At 38.1% G+C, this 20,932-nt stretch overlaps 1 protein-coding gene across 2 annotated transcripts in view; it reads left to right on the top strand.

The window, feature by feature from the left end:
- The window catches only part of LOC126095197 (cytoplasmic FMR1-interacting protein), a 159,206-nt gene that overhangs the window by 90,337 nt on the left and 47,937 nt on the right, over nt 1–20,932 (top strand). For both annotated transcript variants that reach the window (XM_049909930.1, XM_049909929.1), the window contains 5 exons: nt 911–984; nt 8,745–8,918; nt 11,137–11,368; nt 17,153–17,352; nt 17,438–17,571. In XM_049909930.1, coding sequence (XP_049765887.1) covers nt 911–984; nt 8,745–8,918; nt 11,137–11,368; nt 17,153–17,352; nt 17,438–17,571 — 814 coding nt within the window. The remainder of the gene's footprint in view (nt 1–910; nt 985–8,744; nt 8,919–11,136; nt 11,369–17,152; nt 17,353–17,437; nt 17,572–20,932) is intronic.

The raw sequence follows: 20,932 nt of genomic DNA, 5'->3' as shown, positions 1-20,932 counted from the left end.
ACAGTGAGTGTTATTGCTGAAAATTTGCAGAGAATCCATGTTTCAACCTGGAAGAGCACTTCACATTAATTAAAAAAATATGTAATGTTGAGTAGTCTTCTGCTGCAGTAGTTTAATAGAATATGAAATTTAAAAATTAGATCAGTAAGTAGAAAAAATGCTTTTGAAGTGTCATCAATAGTTCCTAGTTAGTTAGTTTCTTTGTTAGTTAGTTAGTTACTGGCTTCTTTTATCGTATTCCTATCTTTATTCAGAGATATTAATTTAATATATTTTTGTAGCAAATATATGTGATGAGAAAATTTGAATGTTTGTTTTGGCTTGTACAAATCTGTAAAAGTAATCTTTGATAATTAATATAACACAAATATGCTTCTCAGTTCAGGAGTTCTTGTTTGACAAAAAGAAGAAAACAATCAGGCAAGTGCAATGCATTTTACGGATTTTACTCATTCATCATTGCAGTTTTATTACAATTTTTAATTGATAACCCATTTAGTACACTGGTTGTTAGTACCATCAAATTAATTGTTTTATGATTATGTCTATGTGCAATTGAATAAGTGCTATTCATAATTTGCAATAACAATGACATATTCGTAAAAACATTTATATACTTTATAATTACTTGAATCCTCAAAATAGTACAGCAAAAACTATTTTTTTCTTTTTATTAAATAAGTATGTCCTTGCATGATTTTGTTTTAGGGTTTGTCATTTTAACACGTGAAAAACTAACTGACTTGGCTTGTATCTTATGCCCGCTGTTCATGCGTTACTTGCTTTGATTTACCCATACTGTGCGGTTATGGATAAGTGTATCATAGGTTGGAACTGTTTGTAAGATGGACATTCTTAGTATGGATTGTGGTGTCATTCAGCAATTGTTAATGATCTCTCTTTTTTCCAGTTTCCTATTGAAATGTCAATGCCATGGATACTCACAGATCACATTTTGAAGACTAAGGAGCCCTCTATGATGGAGTGAGTAATTTATGTATCATAGGAGAAGGGAATGGGGCAGTGTTGTAACCTCTTCCTGGTGTTATTCAGTCTGTACATGGGGCAAACAGTAAAGGAAGTCATGAAAATATTTTATAAATGAATTATGTTTCATGCATAAGAAGTAAAAACATTGTGGTTTGCCAGTGTCATTGTAATTCTGTCAGAGATTGGAAAATGACATGCAAGAGCAGTTGAGCAGAATGGATAGTGTCGTAAAAGAGGTTTTATAAGATAAACAACACAAAAGCAAAACAAGGTTAGTGGAATGTAGTTGGATTAAACCAGGTGATGCTGAGGGAATTCAATTGGAGAATTGAGCCACTACAGGCTGTCAATGAGTGTTTCTTTTTGGGCACTAAAAAACTGACAATAGTTGAAGTAGAGAGGATATAAAATAGTGACCGCCAATAGCAAAAACATTTATGAATAGGAGAAATTTATTAACACTGTATATAAATTTAAATGTTAGGGAGTATTTTCTGAAGGTATTTCTGTAGAGTGTAACCTTGTACAGAAGTGAAATGTGGAATATAACAATTCAGACAATAAGAGAATAGAACATTTTGATATATGATGTTACAGAATAATGCTGGGGATTAGGTGAATAAATGCAGTAACTAAAGAGGTGGTTTGAATCTTTAGTGCTTGCTTGTTAGGTTTCAGAAAGTTTGTAAGTCCTTACAAAGCCATTATCAGCAGAGCAATTAACACTCCATATAGCAATCCATAGTCCACCCCAGCTGTGGCGGCCAGATTCCAGTAGATTCACAGTCTTTACTTGGTGAGCAGTATGTCTGTGGAGTTCGTGGCTGCTGCTTATAAAGGCATTCTGGTCTCTAGGTGGCAGGGCTGGGTGAGTCACCACGTACACTGCCTGTCCTGAGTTGCTGTGCACCGCAATTACTTTGACTCGATAATGTCCGTGTACAGTGTGTCGGAATTGATGTTGTTGTCCGGGCAGGGTACAAAACCCCTTACCTCAGTGAGCTAAATAATTTACATGAGATGGGAAAAATGGCAACAATAATACATTGTTTTTATGGAAAATGGGCAAAGTTGTTGTAAGCTTGATTGGTCCACCGAATCAATGCTCGCTCACTGGCCAAAAACTAATGACAGGAAAACGTTATGTGGAAAAAAAACCACCTTTGAATTGCTTTTATAAAGATGAAAGAAAAAAAAAAAAACGATGGACATGACTTTTTGCATTTTGTGTCAGTCAGTGTTTCAACGACTTGTGTGATGTCAGAGACTGTGAAGTTTATCCAATTTGTGCATCCATGGCCAGCACAGCAACCGAGTGAGGTGGCGCAGTGGTTAACACACTGGACTCGCATTCGGGAGGACGACGGTTCAATCCCGTCTCCGGCCATCCTGATTTAGGTTTTCCGTGATTTCCCTAAATCGCTTCAGGCAAATGCCGGGATGGTTCCTTTGAAAGGGCACGGCCGATTTCCTTCCCCATCCTTCCCTCACCCGAGCTTGCGCTCCGTCTCTAATGACCTCGTTGTCGACGGGACGTTAAACACTAATATCCTCCTCCAGCACAGCAGTCACCTCTACTTGTTCAATGTAAGCCACCTGTCCTGCATATGAACTTGTTTTCACAGCCAGATTTACAGTTGCAAGATCTAATGTGAAGCACTTGCTCTGGTATTGGTTTGTCTTCATTCAGAATTGGTTTACGCTGACCAGCATTTGTGACTCATCCCCATTTTTTCCCCCCATGCATACTTGAACCTGTAGGTAATGATGGAAATCAGTTAAAGGTAGTATCTTTCTTACCTGTTTGTAAACTCAGTACGAATACTGTTTATTCACTGCAGATGTTGACAGAAGTGTGACCCAATCAAATGTTGTTTTGATGGATTGCTTTGCAACAGTCCTGCAGTACAGCTGATTTCTGGCACTGTCTAGGTTGTCTTCAAGACCATAGCCGTTCAAATCTAAAAGGAAATATTCTCCAGCTGCTGTGATTTCTTGGTGTGTAGCATCCGGCTTGTTGAAGACAGAAAGTCTTTCCCTTAAACAGGTGCCTTCTTTGAACTTCTTAAACGATCCCTTTTTGCCTTTTCTGAACATGGCAGAAGTTGTTGCATCCAGTTGTTGCATGGGAAAAAAGAAGGTTGTTACAAAGATCTGTTCACTGCTGAAAACGTAGCATTCAGCATTTTCTTTCCTGGTATTAGCATTTGGAGGTTAACTCCAGTGTTGGATATAAGAGCTATTAGGACAAGAAGGTCGATGACTTTGTCCACTATTACCGACGCTCCACTGTTCTTGGCATTATGCACAGCAGTCATTACTTTCACAATATTCATGTCTCCAGGAGCTTGAATTACCTCGATCCTACCTCATGTAAGATGTCACAATAACAGAATTATGAAGCGCACTTCGTTTTTAACATAAATCAAAAAGGCTTCTCAATGAGATGTTGAGGGTGTGTTCTTCACTTTTGATACTTGGAGAGTTGTAGCCATTGAAGACCTAAGTGACAACCAGACTACAGTGATTATTGATGTGGTTGACATAATGGACACAGAATTGATTGTAATTTGCTGGCCATGACTGCATGACCCAATGCAGTAGGAACCCACCAACTATAAACCCTGCATTGGATGGAAATCAAACCATGGAAAATGCAGGATGGAATGTAACAATACCAGAGAAGGAAAGTTGCTACTCACCATATAGCAGAGATGCTGAGTCGCGATAGGCACAATAAAAAGATGCACACACTCATGGCTTTCGGCCATTAAGGCCCTTGTCAGCAGTAGACACCACACACACACACACACACACACACACACACACACACACACACACTACACTACACTCACTTTCAGTTCTGTGAGACTGCAGACATGTGTGCAAGTTTTGTGTGTGTGTGTGTGTGTGTGTGTGTGTGTGTGTGTGTGTGTGTGTGTGTGTGTGTACTGCTGACAAAGGCCTTAATGGCCGAAAGCTATGAGTGTGTGAATCTTTTTACTGTGCCTATTGCGACTCAGTATCTCTGCATTGGATGGAAAGTCCTTTTTGGGTGGCGCCAGCTCTACAAGGATGTCATTTAATGTTGACTTAATGTCTTTATGCATCAACAGCGTGTTAAACACTGCAGAAATCCTTGCTGTTATTTCATATTTTAGGTATACTCCAAGGGCATCAGTGTTGCATACAGCACGCTGCTGGCGATGAAATTTATTTGGATTTATTTTGATGACAGTGTCTTTGATCTTAACCATTATAGACACACAGGCAAGAGTTGTGACTTTCATTTTTTTCTTTGTAAATAGACGTCATTGAATTGCTGACACTCAGTCAGCTTCATTGCACGCAGACCAAGTGAAAGAGCTTCATCACAGGAAACACTGTCATTAGCTACCATCCCAGCAGACACAGTCAATAGAAGGTTGTTTGGGCCGTAAAAAGGATTGTGTAAATGAAGCCAGCTCAGTGTCATCCCTAAATGTGCCATATTCTGAACTTTTGTGAGACACTTGTAGATCCACATGTTGGTCAGAGATTTCAGAGAACACTCCACAGAAATATTTCATGACATTGATTACATGTGTACGTGCAGTCATTGAGCACACACGTTTCCAGACAAGTGTCCATGCATGAGCTCGCCCACCATGTTCATATTTCTCATCAACACTTGCTCTATAGTCATGTCTGTCCACGTACTTGACCATAACATTCCAGATTGTTGGACAGTGAAGTAGCCTCAATTGACGAATTGATGGTACTCCAAGGGAGTCATGATGTTTCCAACCTGCAACATTTGCTGTAAATGATTGTAAGAATATTTCGCATAGTTAAAGTCTCAAGCAGTGTAGAAAAATGGAATCACGCCTTGGATGTAGAACAGGTGAAGGGCCAAATCTATCTGAATGTCCTGCTCTGACAACCAGTCGCATGATTCCATTTCAAAGCATTGCAGTGCACTGTTCACATGACATAAGGTGTTTTAGTTTTGCATCAAATTAATCTGCTGTCTGAACGATGCACTCTAATGAAAGAACACCATAAACAAATATTGTGCCAAAATATATGGAATATTAACTGGTTCTGACTTCTTCAAAATATAAAACAACATTTTAAAGAAGTACAATTGATTATTTTAGCGTTTGTATTTTTATCTTTATTTTTGGTTGACATAGATGGCAAAACAAACAATTTGACTCAGAAATGAAGCCAATCGGATCCTTGGCCAATTATGATGTTTGAAACTAAAAAAAAATTCCAAGATAGCAGATTTTCCTCAGAGTGAATTTTTGGGGACTTATGGGATTTTGATTTGGACATCATCATTTTTTGGCCAATTTTAAGCTTTTTTTCCAGATATCTGGGATAGTGTGATTTTTTAATTTGACTCTCTCTGCTAGGGAATAAGTGATTCAATTCCTGTTTCTGGGATTGGGATGGATGGAAATGGGATAAACTTTGAATGGTGCTATCACTACTAGAAGTTGAGTAATCTGAGTCCTAGTTCTGCAATTTTATGTTGGAACAGGATGAGCTGTTGATATAAGACACATCTTGTTCCTTAAATAAGCATTGTGCCTGACGTACAGTTTCATGAGCTGCAGCAAGTTTAAGAACCTTTTGTAGTGTTGGATTGCTCAACTGTAGTGCTTGTGAACACACTTTTAGCCTGAAGCAAACCATATGGTTACACCTCGTGCAAAAGAATCTCCGTACAATTGGTGGCAACTGGAGTTAGCGCATGTTAAATGCCATTTGTAGGAAAGACCTTGAAGTTCAGCTGTGTACAGTTTATTAGAGTGTATGACTTTTGTTCATAATATGAAGAAAATAACTTACAAATATTTGAAAATTCTGAAGTTTGTGTGTCTGCTATGGCTTTAAGTTTGCAAAACAAAATCAACAATTTAGAATTAGTAGACAGAAGACATGCACGTTTGAATGCTATATCAGAAATGTTAACTGCCTGGAAGTGCAGGGAGAGGTGCCAGTTACAGCTGCTCCATTACTCAGCTTCTGACTGAAAAGATGGAAATAGCAGTGGCTGGTATACTGGCTCTGCTACTCGAAGCAGGAGTTGCTGCTTGAGCTTGGCTTGCAATGCCAGCCACTGTTTCAAGTGGGACTGTTACTATTGACATTGTTGCTGTTGATGTTTTGCTGTTTCAGCATTAACTGCTGCTGCTAAAGTTTAAGAAACTCTGGGTCCATGTGCACCTTCACTCAGTGAGTGCTGAGTTGGAGTTGTGTGCCCCTGAACTGTGGCTGGAATCCTCTTCCTCCTTCTGTACACATTTTTTTGGTACCAGAAAATCTGCAAATCCTTACAAAGTGATTATCAGCACAGCAATTAAGATTCTGTACAGCAATCTGTAATCCATTCCAGTAGAGAGTAGCACATCGTGAGGATGAAGTCAACACTCTTCACTCAGCAAATTATACACCCACAGAGCTACTGGCCATTGCTTATAAGGTACTCTGACCTCTAGGTGATGGGATGATATAGATCAGCAGTGCACCGCCTATCCTGAATTCCCATGTCCCACAACCTCTTTGATTCGATATTTTCAGTGGCGGAATTGATGTTATCTGGGCGAAATACAAGAGAATTGAATTGAGGTGAAAAGAAATCTATGGCGCAGCTTGACTAGAAACAGCGGTTGATTGATAGAACACTTCTTGTGGCATTAAAAAATTGGCAGCGTGGTAATGGAAGGAATTGTAGAATTTTTGGGTGGAGGTGAAAAGGGGAGGGGGGGTTTGGAGAGGGAGACCATAGTAAACAGGTTCACATGGCTGTAGGTTACAGTGGTTATGCAAAGATGATGACGCTTGCTCAGTACAGACTAGCATGGAGAGCTGCATTAAACCAGTCTTTGAGCTTCAGACTGACACAGCAACAGCTACATCTACTATAATGTTCCTGTTAACACTCTGCCGTCACGACAGCACAGTGGTCTCATGCCCAAAATAGCGGTCAACAGCTGGCAACACCACACCGGTGTTGTCTACATAGTGTTGCTCAGTGGCCGGCGACACCACAGTGGTTTCGTGAGCATAGTATTGCGCATTGGCCGACGACAGCACTTTAGTATCTTTTGCATTCTGTTTGTGGTTTGTTTAGGTAACGGTACGTTATACACATGTCAACAAGTTTTTGTTTTTATGAGTACTTGTGCCCTTTCATCATGGCAGACGAAAGAGACAATAGGATTATTTTCGATGAATGTGCAGACGTCTTGTCTGACATTCCGGATGACTTGGCTGACTGGGAAGAAGACATTGGATATCAAAAAAAATGAAAGGGAAGCAGAATCTTTGGAAGATAGTGAAATACGTCCAAGAAGAATTCAGCGAACTCTACGGTTCCAACTGATTCGGCCGAATCAGACGAAGAAGATAGTGCACAGTGGTCAGACTTTGATTTACCGAGGACCAATAATAAATTTGAAGGATCTCTGGGTCCAAACATATTTCTCAAAGATACACAGAGCATTGAGGATATCGTAGAATTATATATTGGGAACAACCTGTTTTAATATATTAGCAATGAAACCAACAAGTACTACAGTCAAAATTGCAATAGAAGGAAACTGGATTTAAAAAATGCCAAATTTGTTGACATTAGGGAGCCCAAACTTAGAAAATGATTCTGTCTTGCTATCCTTATGGGAATTGTACCAAAAACAAGTATCGATGATTATTGGTCAACGAATCTGTTGATAGATACACCGATATTTTGCAAAACGATGTCCTGCAACCAACACAGACAAATATTATCATTTTTACATTTTTTCAACAATAACAATAAACCGTATAATGCCGCCAGGCTTTGAAAAGCAATTTGTAATTGATTATTTTCCCAAAAAGTTTAAAGAAATGTTTAATCTAAGTTAAAACATCTCAATTGATGAAGGAATGATACCATGGCATGGATGGTTGAATTTTAAAGTTTACAATCCGTCGAAAATTACGAAATATGGCATACTCATTCGGATGCTGTGTGATTCGATTACAGGATGCATTTTCTCATTTAAGATATATTCTGGCACTGGACAGCCTTTAGCAAAAACAGTGTTAGAACTATTGACACCTTCCGATGGAAAGTGGCATCACCTCTGCATGGACAGTTATTATAACAATGTAGAACTTGCAGAGATTTCACTTGAAAAGAAAATTCGAGTTTGTGGAACAGTACGGCAAAATAGAGGATTTCCGGAAAATTAAAGTGCGCAAAAGTCAGTATGTATGAAGCTTGTCATCAACGGAAAGGTGACAAGCGACGGCAACAAGCCAAGTAATCGGAATTAACGCTGCCGGCGCCAAGCGAATAAATTTGTACGAGATGTGCGGATGGCAGAGTTTTAATTTATCCATGTTAATGGTGGTTGAGCTCGTGACTGTGGACCAAATTACCTGAAGGACTACAGCAACTAGCCACTTCTCATATAGCTTTACTTATGGTAAGGTGCATTGTGTTTCCTCCCATCTTCAGTTGGTGTGATAAATTGATATCTTCATAAATACAATGTTTTTATTGACTGCATTTTCAATGCTGCAGGTGCTCTTTGTAAAACAGTAATTTTTTTTGCTACCACACTTCCTGTGTTGTATATTCATGTTTAATTAATAGGTAGGTGAATTTACTTTTATTCTGTATTTGTGTTTCTTCACGTGATAATGCTTTTATACTTGATGTAGCATTTCACATTCAAGTTCAGTTTAGGAATCTAGTAATTTTGTTGTTGTTTCAGGTATGTTCTGTACCCATTGGATCTGTATAATGATAGTGCTGTTTATGCACTGACAGTATTTCGTAAGCAGTTCCTCTATGATGAGGTAGAAGCTGAAGTGAATCTATGTTTTGATCAGTTTGTTTATAAACTGAGTGAACAGATTTTTGCTCACTATAAGCAGCTTGCAGCAAGGTGCGTCAATATGCTATTTATAATATACAGTGTGTTCATTTTAACTAAAGACAGTGAAATATCTCAAACTATACATTGGATCAAAAAAAGTTATAATTCTAATTTGTTTGTCTTGGAGGGAGACATTCAGTGATGCCACACTCAACTCCCTCTCCTCCCCCTCCTTCCTACACGGGTGGCATGGGGCAGCTTTGAAATCTTCAGTGGGAACTTCCATTTTTTATTGCAGATTAAAATTCTATGGCAAATTGACATATGTTTTCTCTAAAACATTTTCTTCATTTCAATATAGATGGCACTGTAATCGGAGGAGTGTAAACGGGTATAAAATCATAATTTATGACATGCTACTCAATGGCCCTTGAGTATCCAATGGCATGCGGGACACCACCTCCATGCTGCATGGATTGGACAGGCCAGTATTTCATATCTTGTAATTGGGAACTCCATTTGCAACATTGTATTCCTCCAATATATTGAACAGGGAACTACTTGATGCACTACTGTGGCCGTGGCTTGAGGCAAACGCTGCTTTACCTTTTCAGTTTGAGTATATGTTCAAATGTAGTACTGCCAACTTCAATACCGTTAGTGATCTGCCTTTCAAATGACCGTATGCAGGACAGAAGTATATCTGTGGGAATGTTAGCACAGACGTTTCTGATGCTGATCACCATGTCTTCTTGGCCTGTTGGCACACATTATCTTTTAAATAACCTCACAGAAAGATATCTGACAACATCAGATTCAGTTAATAGGATGACCTCTGCCGATCCACCAGCCCATGTAAATGCAGTCTAATACCTCTCATGCTTCAATTGTGTAATGTGCTGGGCAGCCATCATGCTGAAATTACATATGTTGTGGAATGTCCAGGACAACGTTCTGCAGTAGTATCAGTAGTTCCTGTTCTACAAACATGTATATTTGTGTCCATTCAGTGTGCCATTGATAAAATACGGACCAATGAGTTTGCTCCCTCTGGTGCCACACCATACATTAACTGAGCAACATTGATGGCCAGCTTGTTGTTACAAGTGGGGATTGTCTTAACTCCAGTAATGCATGTTATGCCAGTTAACGCTACCATGTTTTGTGAATGTAGACTCATTGGAAAATAGTACCTTGGCAAATAACATGGGAGTTGTTTGCATTTGTTGATGTGCCCATTCACAAAACACTACGTGGTTGAGGAAATTGGCACCATGAAGTTCTTGATGCAGTGACACTTGGTAAGGATGATACTTATGATAATGCAGTATTGTGACAGCACTACCTACAGACTTACTGGAATCGCAGTGTCATTGCTAGACGCTTATCTGTGGGTTGTGGTGCACCACCACTGGTACAGCTATTTCATTAGATTTTCTTGTAACACATTTACTTTGTTTCTTTTTACTGGTGTGTATGCTGCCATGAGACATAAAGACAAAATGAGTGAGAGTGAGCTTTCTGAGGAAAACACTCAGCGTACAAGGCAACAACACCCTCAAAATTTCTCCTTCGTTCTCCATAAATCAGTATCATTTCAATTTTTTCTTTTGTGTTTGCAACATCCATTGTCTATTTTCATGTCTGTTTTCCAAATGATAGGTAGGTGTGCAGGCAATAAACATTGCACAAGTATTATAATGTTTAGAGCCGCTACCTGTTCTACATCTGCACAATATGCGAGGTCCAGTTGCAGTGTACTGCTTGTTATGATACACGTAGTTCGCTACTCGGCCACAGTGGCACATCGAGTAGTCCCCTGTTTGAAATGATGATACGTTGGAGGAAGACAACAAATGGGGTTTACAAGTAGAAGTTATGAAATACTGGCCTGTCCTACCGTTGCAGCATGGAGTTGGGGTCCTACATGCCATTGGATATTCAAGGACCATTGAGTAGCATGTTGTAAATTACGTTTGTGTACCCATTTCTGTTCCTCTGATTACAGTGCCATCTGTGGCCAAATTGTAATCAGCAATAAAAAACAGGTTTCAATTGAGTATTTCAAAGTTGCACCCACCACCCACACTCAGGGTGGGGTGGATTCTCAAGTGTGGTACTGTTGGATGTCCCCCTCCGAGACAAATTGGAATTATAACTTTTTTTGATCGGATATGTAGTTTTTAAGATATTTCAATGTCTTCAGTTAAAGTCAACACCCTTTATATAAAAGTTATGCACCTACAAGCAGTGTGCAACAGCTCATTGTTTTTGTTCTAATTTTCAGCATATTGTTGGATAAGAGGTTCCGTGTTGAATGTGTTGCCCAGGGCACATATCTCTTGCCATATCCTCGTGCTAATCGTTATGAGACACTCTTAAAGCAGAGACATGTGCAACTATTGGGCCGCTCCATTGATCTTAATAAGCTTATAACACAAAGGATAAATGCAGATATGCAAAAATCACTTGATCTTGCTATTAGTAAATTTGAAGCAGGCGATATTACAGGAGTAGTGGTGAGTACATGTACATTCCTTGATGCTGTTAGAGTTTGTGCCAAGAAATGCTAAACATTATTCTTGTTGAATGAGTTTCCAAATAATTTATAATGGTTATCATCATCATCATCTGGATAAAAGCATCCTCTAAACTTTCCTTGCATTAAAGTCTTAAGCTTTACACACCCCCATTGCGCTGAACATTTTATTTAATTGACTTGATCTTATCTCTTGGAAGTTACATGCCATTTTCATTGCAGTCTTAATGACATCTTCCAGTTCACTTTATCTAATTTACGTTTTCCTGCATCTCCTAGTAATTCTCAGCATAAAACTCTCCATTGCTTGAGGAATTTCAGGTTTTGAATGCTTTTCACATTAATGTTCTATGTCTCTCTGCCGTAATATGAAAATGGTAATATACACAGATTATAAACTTTCTTTTTCAGACAGACTGCAAATTAAATTTTGATGACACTGTATAGCTTACTAAAAACACCGCAGGTGATATCTCCCTTTCTGTTTATTGACTTTGTTGCCCATCCAGTCATTGTTGTCGGCTGCCTTAATACAAAATCTCATCAACTGCTTGTATGATTTTATGCACTACTTGTATGTTTATCTGTCATTATGTATTATTTCTTCCCAGATTCCTTGTGACCCTACGAACGAAAGGTAATCATTAATAGAACAGTTCATTGCTTACTTCTCAAAACACTGATTACAAATCTTAAAATTAGAAATAAGTTAAAGAACAATAAAACAAAAGATTTGTGATATTATGTGCAAATAAATAACATATCACAGTGAAAGACTTTAAGCTATTGCAATAAACTCCTGTAGACAATAAGCTCTCAGTCTTCAGGCCACGAATGGCCGACCGGAACGATCCGACCACCGTGTCATCCTCAGTGGAGGATGCGGATAGGAGGGGCGTGGGGTCAGCACACCGCTCTCCTGGTCGTTATGATGGTATTCTTGACCGAAGCCGCTACTGTTCGGTCGAGTAGCTCCTCAATTTGCTGAGTGCACCCCGAAAAATGGTATCAGCACATGGCAGCCTGGATGGTCACCCATCCAAGTGCCGACCACGCCCAACAGCCCTTAACTTCGGTGATCTCACGGGTGTATCCACTGTGGCCAAGGCCGTTGCTGTAGACAATAAAGGGTGTTTCAGATTTGTTTCATGTCTTTTGACAGTTGAACCTGCAGGTTGTACACACTTTTCTGTATAATGGTCAGAGAAATGGTTCCAAATGCAAATTGTTTTCTGTTGAGTCTTGTTTGAGTGAATGTTGTAATTCCTTCTGAATGAGAACATATTAACTACTAATCCTAAGAGGGAACCAAGCAAAGTGGCACAGTGATTAACACATCCAATTTGCTTCCAGAAGGAGTGGCGCTTTCAGCCCTCTGTTTGACCACCCACATTTAGGATTTTCCTAAATCATTTACAGTAAATACCAGGTCGGTTCTAACCAATTTCCTTTCCCATCCTTGTCCTACCTGAGCATATTCTCTCTCTCTCGTGTGACCTCATTGCTGATGGGCTGTTATACCCAAATCTTGAGTTCCTAAGTGAGAATTATGTACAGGGATTACAGGGATCCACAATTCTGAAATGGTTTTCCAACAGGGTTCCCTAAATTTGTGAACTAACATGTTTTTGTGAGTGCACATAATTTCTCTAAACAAAATGCCGTAGGAAATAATAGAGTGAAACAAGTTTTTGCATTTGTGTGTCAGTGATTATTCTTGTAGTTAAGATAGCAGCATTCAGTTTTGTACAAGACCCTGAAGGTAAACTTCCCAGTACACTTGTTATGTGTTATCAGTGCTAAGTATTAAAAATATCAGATTTATGGTTATTTGGTTATCAATTGACTGTAACATTTCACATTGTGAGAATTACAGATCGCACATTGTGTACTGTGTTTTGTTGCTGTTCAATAATAATTTTCTCTTTGTGTTGCTCTCGGGTGCCGAGCCAGGTCAGCCATTTATGTAACAGAATATTTTGTCAGCATACTTTATCACCATTTCAGGCGATGCCTGTAGAATGAGTGTCTTCACTACATTGCACCCCCATCATACTCTTATCGCTCCTCACCCCTTCTGTCATTACCCAGACACATACCATATTGTGTGGAGTGGTGGAAAGAAGTTATCAATGCTGGGCCTGAGCTGCATCCCCTCAGTGCTTCTGCCACCCCCATTGGATGTGGAAGTCACTCTTGGCCAATGTTGTGACTTCAATTAGCTGAGTGCTGAGTTCCATGCTTTACTGAGGGGTTTCTGTCCTCTTTGGTTAAACCTCAGCCACTTATATTTCAAGAGCCTCCATGAGAACACTATCCCAAAACAACTTCAGTTCTCAGTAAAGCATGGGCCCAACTCTCAGCCAACTGAAGTCACAACCTTGGGTGAGACCAGTTCTCACACTTGACAGGTCAGCAGAAGCACTGAGGGACCAGAGTTAGTGCCCAGCATTAAGAAATTGCATCCCATCACCAGTTCACACGATGTGCGAGCAACTCTGTAGTGAGGGAATGGGAGGGGTGTTATAAGAGTATAAAAGACGTTCGGTGTAGTGGAGATGCTCATTGCACTGGTATCATCTGAATATGATGGCTAGGTACATTGTCGAAATATCATGTTACGTAAATGTTTTGGACACCAAGATAAACTGTTGATCTGCCAGGAAATCGTACGATTACACAACAACCTTCTCTCTATATGCCACAAGCTTCTGTTACCTACTAGCTTATTGCCTCACTCTCTTACATGCATACCATATTTTTATAGCATTTGTAATATCTGAAACAATTTTTTTTTTATCATTTGTAATATTTAGTGACAAATGTGTAGTAAAAAAAGTGGTGGACCCAGAATAGAACCCTGTGTCTCCGCCCACTTTACAGCATCCCAGTCACATTTAGTTTTGTCGCAGTTCTTTGCACTGGAGGAAAACTTTTGTCTCTTGTTTGCTAGATTTTGCCAAATTCCATAAAGATCGAGAAGTATAGAATGATCCCACAATTGAACATTTTTGTTATACAGAGAAGTTACCCATTGTCTGCAACTTACCATTTAAACCTGAAAGTGCCTCTTGTGCAAACGAGTAAATTTAATTTTCTGTTAATGCCTCTTTGAGTCCGAGTTACATATCTGCCAACTTTAAGATGTGGTACTACTTTTTCATGTACTGCCTTCGAAAATGCTAGTAGCAAGTAAATTGTCCTATAATTGTCTACATTATTATTTTCTCCATTTGTGTGAGGCAATTTTACTAATGAGTATTTGAAGGTATCTAAAAACTAACTGTACCTGAGAGACCTATTGCTCAATTGACATGAGTACAGGGCTATGCATTGTTCACTTGTCTCTATAACTCTACTTAAATTATTTCATCATAGTTACTGTCTACCCTCTAGTGATTTATTAATTAATTGAGTACTCTCCTTTCCTGTTTCTTGTAGTTGCTTATGACATAATTGTCTTGGAGCACCAGCTTTTTAAAGTTCTGCACACTTACCTGAACCAGTAAAATTTTGATAAAACCGTAGAAGTTGTTAAATATCTTGCACAACTCTGGCAGACCTCTAACAGTTTCATTCTTCTGTAGAAGAAATGTAATATGTTGGGACTGACCTCATACATTGTTATTTCTTTAACTGAATAATTTTATTTTTGTTTTGAGTGCTGCCTTTTTTTCCCCATAATACATTGTTTCGGCCTGGGTAATAACTTTCTGCAGCATTTTGTAACATTGGCTGTAGCAACATTCTATAACTAGGATGTGTCTGTCTGTCATATTATTAAACAGCTTCCATTCCTCCTACTCCATTGGTTATCAAAACTGGTTGCTTATTGGTGCCACATTTATGCTTTGAAGAATGGCTCATACATTATGATGTTTTGTTTTATTAACCCAGATTGATCTGAAGATCACCATTATTGATCTAATATAGTAATCAAATTAAAAAATACATAAAAACTTCTTGCAGTCAAGAGACTTATACAAATACTGGTACTACAGATTTTTAACATATGGATCACTGTACTTTCATTGTAACATACACCACACTTAAGCCATAAATCTTTCTGATTATGTTGCTCTAATTTATATTTAAAGAGCAATGTAAACCATTGTGGTACCAGAATAGACACACACCAATGCAACACCAGATGCAAAGGAAAGTTACGCATCACAAGACACAAAGCTTTAAGGACAGGTAACACACCGAAAATAAAATATATTTTTTAAGAACATTATTAGTAAACGAACTACCACTGTCTACTCTGTCCACGCCCTTTGGCAACTCCAAAATTTAGATTGTAGCTGGCTACTGAAACACCCATTTTACCATATAATCGAATTTTCTGACTTAGGCAATAGTGACATTAGTTTTTAAGAATATTGATATAAAATTACCTTCTCTCTTTAAGAAAACTGGTGTAAAAATCTTTGACTTGTGTAATAACAAAGCATTTTCTGCTGTATGTGATAGATAGTACCAATATTTTGTTTATTACCTTGAGCTATAACTCTACATTAATTCCTTTCACTGTTAATTTTGTATATAGTGGTCTGACAGGACAACACTAATTTTCCTCAGTGTGCCCCTCCACTGTAGAACAATCTATGATTGCATTATCTAGAACTGTCACTGTTTGCATTTACTCTGATGCGGAACTCCTTTGTCTGAATTAATTTAATGTCTTTCTTATGGACTGGAAATAAAACAGTGTCAAATCTGGAGAGAGAAATCTCTCATTCAAAGTTCTAAAATATTTGCTCAGTACAGTATAATTACTTTTCAAGAAATTGTTACAGTTGTCATAAATGGCCACTGTCCCGTCCACAGAGAACTCCTTACACAGAAATCAGGTATGATCACTGCTTTAAGGGGAGCTTTAGTATTCCACTTGTATATAAGTGATGCTCTGAAATACAGTTAATGCAAAAGTCAAGGATCACAAATAGTGTATATGATTTCTGTAGTTTCCCTCGTATTTTGAAGAAACAAGCTCATTGATCTTTCTGATTTTCATTTCCCATTTACTGGGCTAACAGATATTGATGGGACTTCGCTCAAGTATAGGTAGTAGTTCTTAATTGACTTCATCATAATAACGGTCTAGCCATTGTACAGTCTATAACAGGAATTCCATCTTGAGTGAGCCATAGCTACTCACTATACCATCATGTATTAGCTTAACCAACCAACTATTCACAATCTCTGCATTCTCTTTTGCTATTATCTCGCACAAATATTCACGAGGACTGTTGCACTGAAGGTTTGAATAGAGGAGCAGTGTTTTGAATTGCAGCTATAAGAAAATGTTTTGCTTGCCCTTCTCTTCTTCATTGCATTATTTGAACATCTGCTATTAATGTTGGCAAGTTTAGTATTGAAGTAAAATATTCTGTCTTGTTTTTGTGGTTTGTGCTATGATTAATTAACATGTTGCAGACTCAACAGCAGCATTACGACATACGTTAGTACTGAGAATGTTTTTCTTGCTTGTATCCAACTGATGATATGTCTGTAGTATTACCATCACTAAATGCCTATCATGAAGTTTTCAATTTTTACTTTGTGTAACCAAAGCCTCTTTAATTTAAGAAATTTCAAGTCTTCCAACAGTGCATCAACCATTAACCTCATTTTGCAATGACAAACAATAACTCTGAATGAATGCTTAGTAATCTATCATGATTTTTTATTTGTTTCAAATATAATAAATGTTTTGCAGACTTTTTGCATCTAATTCTAAGTGTAAATTTATACATTTCAGGAGTTGGATGGTTTACTGCAAGTAAATAGATTATGTCACAAGTTGTTGTCAAAATACTTGGCACTTGATGAATATGATGCAATGTATCGTGAAGCAAATCATAATGTTTTGGCTCCATATGGACGAATTACCCTCCATGTATTTTGGGAACTAAATTATGATTTTCTTCCAAATTATTGCTACAATGCAGCCACGAACAGGTAGAAAACACAGGTGCATTTTATGGGTCCTTTCAAACCATTCACTTGCAATTTTGAAATTGTAATACATAATCCCAATTTTTAGGTTTGTGAAATGCAAAGGTTTGGTATTTACACAGCCAGTGCACAGGGACAAACCACCACAAATGGGTCACCATTATCTATGGGGTAGTAAACAGCTCAACTTGGCATATAGCACCATATTTGGACAGTACTCAGGTGAGAAATAGATTGTTTTGTTCTAGAATGAAGTGAGAGTATTTTTATTATTAATTTTCTACTTGTCCGTATTCACATAATTGTAAGCAGGTGTCTTGTAGAGTGCATGTGTGTGTGTGTGTGTGTGTGTGTGTGTGTGTGGAGGGACTGGGGGGGGGGGGGGGCAGGGTTGTCAGTGAGAATGGTATTGGAGAAGAACCTTGAAAATAGCAGGTAAATAAAAAGGTGGAATGGTTGCTACATAAATGATGATTTGTTGCCTGTGGTAGTTATCTGTTTTATAGTGAAGCAATGCAGTCAACAAAGAAGCTTCAGCTCTCATTCCTAACTAAAGAATCCTTACAGAATATGATTGCAAAATTAAACAGATTTAAGCCTTGGGGCCTATATTGCTAACACACTGTTACACAAGCATGATCAACCAGGAAACTGACTTATAGACTAGAAGTTAAAACAAAATGCAAGTTGTTTTGTTTTATTCTTTATTCATCTTTATTTTCTGTTCATTAACATAATGGAAAAGGCTTTATGACTTATACATGATACTGATATGTTTAGTTCTATACATAATTACCATACATTCAAAGTTTTAACGTGTGTTTCATATATTTTATTACATGCTCAGTCACAGATATGTACACTTAATTATATACACAATTACAATAATTTATAACATGTTCACATTTATTTTCATCAAAAAATTCTGTTACATTATATAATGGATTGTAAGCCAGCCAGCTGTACAGTTTTCTTTGAAATATTTTAGAAGGCATGGACCATGCTGAAGGTGGTAATTTGTTAAAAATTATTAGGGAGCTGACTGTGGATGAGTGGGCTATTTTTACTAGGCTGTGTCACAGAATATACATTTCAGTTTTTCCTCTGGTGTTATGCTGGTATATCTTCTCTTACATGAAATTCTTTTATATATGTCTTAATGTGTAGTGATGAGACCTATACCGGGTGATCAAAAAGTCAGTACAAATTTGAAAACTTAATAAACCACGGAATAATGTAGATAGAGAGGTAAAAATTGACACACGTGCTTGGAATGACATGGGGTTAAGCGTATCGTGATATCTAGGGATGCTGAAAGACAACTTCCGACGCCAATGCCTCACCATAACTCCGGACATGCTTTACAGTGCTGTTCACAACATTATTCCTCGACTACAGCTATTGTTGAGGAATGATGGTGGACATGTTGAGCATTTCCTATAAAGAACATCCTCTTTGCTTTGTCTTACTTTGTCATGCTAATTATTGCTATTCTGATCAGAAGAAATGCCATCTGTCGGACATTTTTTGAACTTTTGTATTTTTTTGGTTCTAATAAAACCCCATCTCATTCCAAGCACGTTTGTCAATTTGTACCTCTCTATCTATATTATTCCGTGATTTATTCAGTTTTCAAATTTATACTGACTTTTTGATCACAGATTTACAATTTTAAGTATATTGAGTTTTTTACACAGAGGTCAACAGTGACCTCATGGTCTAGCCCTATACATTTTTTTGTATCTTCAATGTATCAGCTAGCAGTCCGAAGTAAAAAATCTACTCACCAAGCGGCGGAAGAACACACATAAAAGAGGCTTGTAATTAGGCAGGTTTCGGAGCCAGTGGCTCCTTCTTCAGCCAGAAGGGTTGTAGGGAAAGGAAGAAGAGTGAAGGGAAAATGACTGGAGAGGTTTAGGAAAAGGGGTAGATTTCGGGAAAGTCACCCAGGACTGCAGGTCAGGGGCAACTTATTGTACAGGATGGAAAGGAAAGGCTGATTGTTGGGGACTGCATTGGACGAGATTTGAAAACTTGAGAGCTTAAAGGTGAAAGACTGGGTAATAAGCAAGACAGAGATTACTGCTTAAACATAATGCCTGAGTTAATAAGAGTGAAAAGCTAAGTGCATTGTACGTAACAGACATGGGGGGGGGGGGGGGCAGTTAAAAATAGAGAGGTAAGTCAATGAAAGGTGTAGAAAACTAAAACAGAGTAACGAAAAGAGTAGTTACTGTGAAGAAATGCGGGGACTGAAGAAATTAACGTAAATTAAGGCCAGGTGGGTGGCAAGAACCATGGACATGTTGTAGTGCTAGTTCCCACCTGTGGAGTTCTGAGAAACTCTGCAGAGTTGATTGTTTTCATTGTTAGATAGTTGGGAGTAACTAAATCTCTCAGTTTCCACATTAGGTGTGTTACCTATGATAATGTGACTGGTGTGACTGAAGTATTCTACCCAGCTTAATTTGGAGTCAATATGGAATTCTAAAAGTTTTAACTGTTCTTGCTTCTATATGATTAAATAGTCCTAAAAAAGATTCTAGGTCTTGTCAGGATTATACAGTAGTCTGTTAGATGCAGTAGTTTACTGCAGCATTTAGTGATTCCAGTGCATTTGTTGTAATGCTGACGTGTCCTGGTGAGTGGCAATTATTGTTGTCATCTGCATAGCAGACCACAGATTGAGGAACTTGTCATGGCAATTATGAAAAAGAATGGTCCAAGCACTGATCCCTGTGGTACCCCTGTCTTTACCATTTTCATTAGATAATGTCTGTTTCTAACTGAAATATATTGTTTTCTGTGCCTTAAGTATGAAGCAGTTATTATTAGTGCTGTAGTTTGTACTCCATAAAATTGAGTTTCTCAATCAGTATTTCATAAGGGATGCAATCAATCAGCACAGTTACCGTATTTAATCGAATCTAAGCCACACTTTTTTTCTGGTTTTTGTAATCCAAAAAACCGCCTGCGGCTTAGGATCGAGTGCAAAGTAAGCGGAAGTTCTGAAAAATGTTGGTAGGTGCCGCCACAGCCAACTTCTGCTGTCGAATATATGTAGTGCTACACAGGCATGCTTTGCAGGCACAAAGATAAATACTGGCGCCAAAACCTCTGCGTCAGTATATAAATGAAGAAAAAAAAAAAAAAAAAAAAAAAACAAGAAAGAAAGGTGGAAGACAAGCTTTTTTCTCCGCCCCGAGTTTCGACCACTGCATTTTCATACATTATCCAACGAAGTAAATACAAATTGAGTATTTTTCATCTTCGAATTTAGCAGCATTTCAATGTACTACAAAAATCCGATTGGCAAGACTGTTTTGGATGTTTGTCAATATGGCCAACTCTATGTTCTGAATTTTTTCTTACCTGTGAGAAGAGATGATTGCTAATAGGAACTTTTATGAATTGTGAATCACATGCAATATTCTCTTCACCAAAGAATAATACAAATATAAACATTTTGCCATGTATTCTTTCATGTTTGCTGCTATCTCATTTAAAACCTGTCTGCCTAATAAACTACGAAACTAGAGTGAGACAACAGCAAACGCGGAAGAATATACATATCATGTCATGT

Source organism: Schistocerca cancellata, chromosome 8 (genome assembly GCF_023864275.1).
Source record: "Schistocerca cancellata isolate TAMUIC-IGC-003103 chromosome 8, iqSchCanc2.1, whole genome shotgun sequence".
Taxonomy (NCBI): Eukaryota; Metazoa; Arthropoda; class Insecta; order Orthoptera; family Acrididae; genus Schistocerca; species Schistocerca cancellata.
Note: the sequence above shows the minus strand (reverse complement) of the source record. Positions and strands in the feature narration are given on the sequence as shown.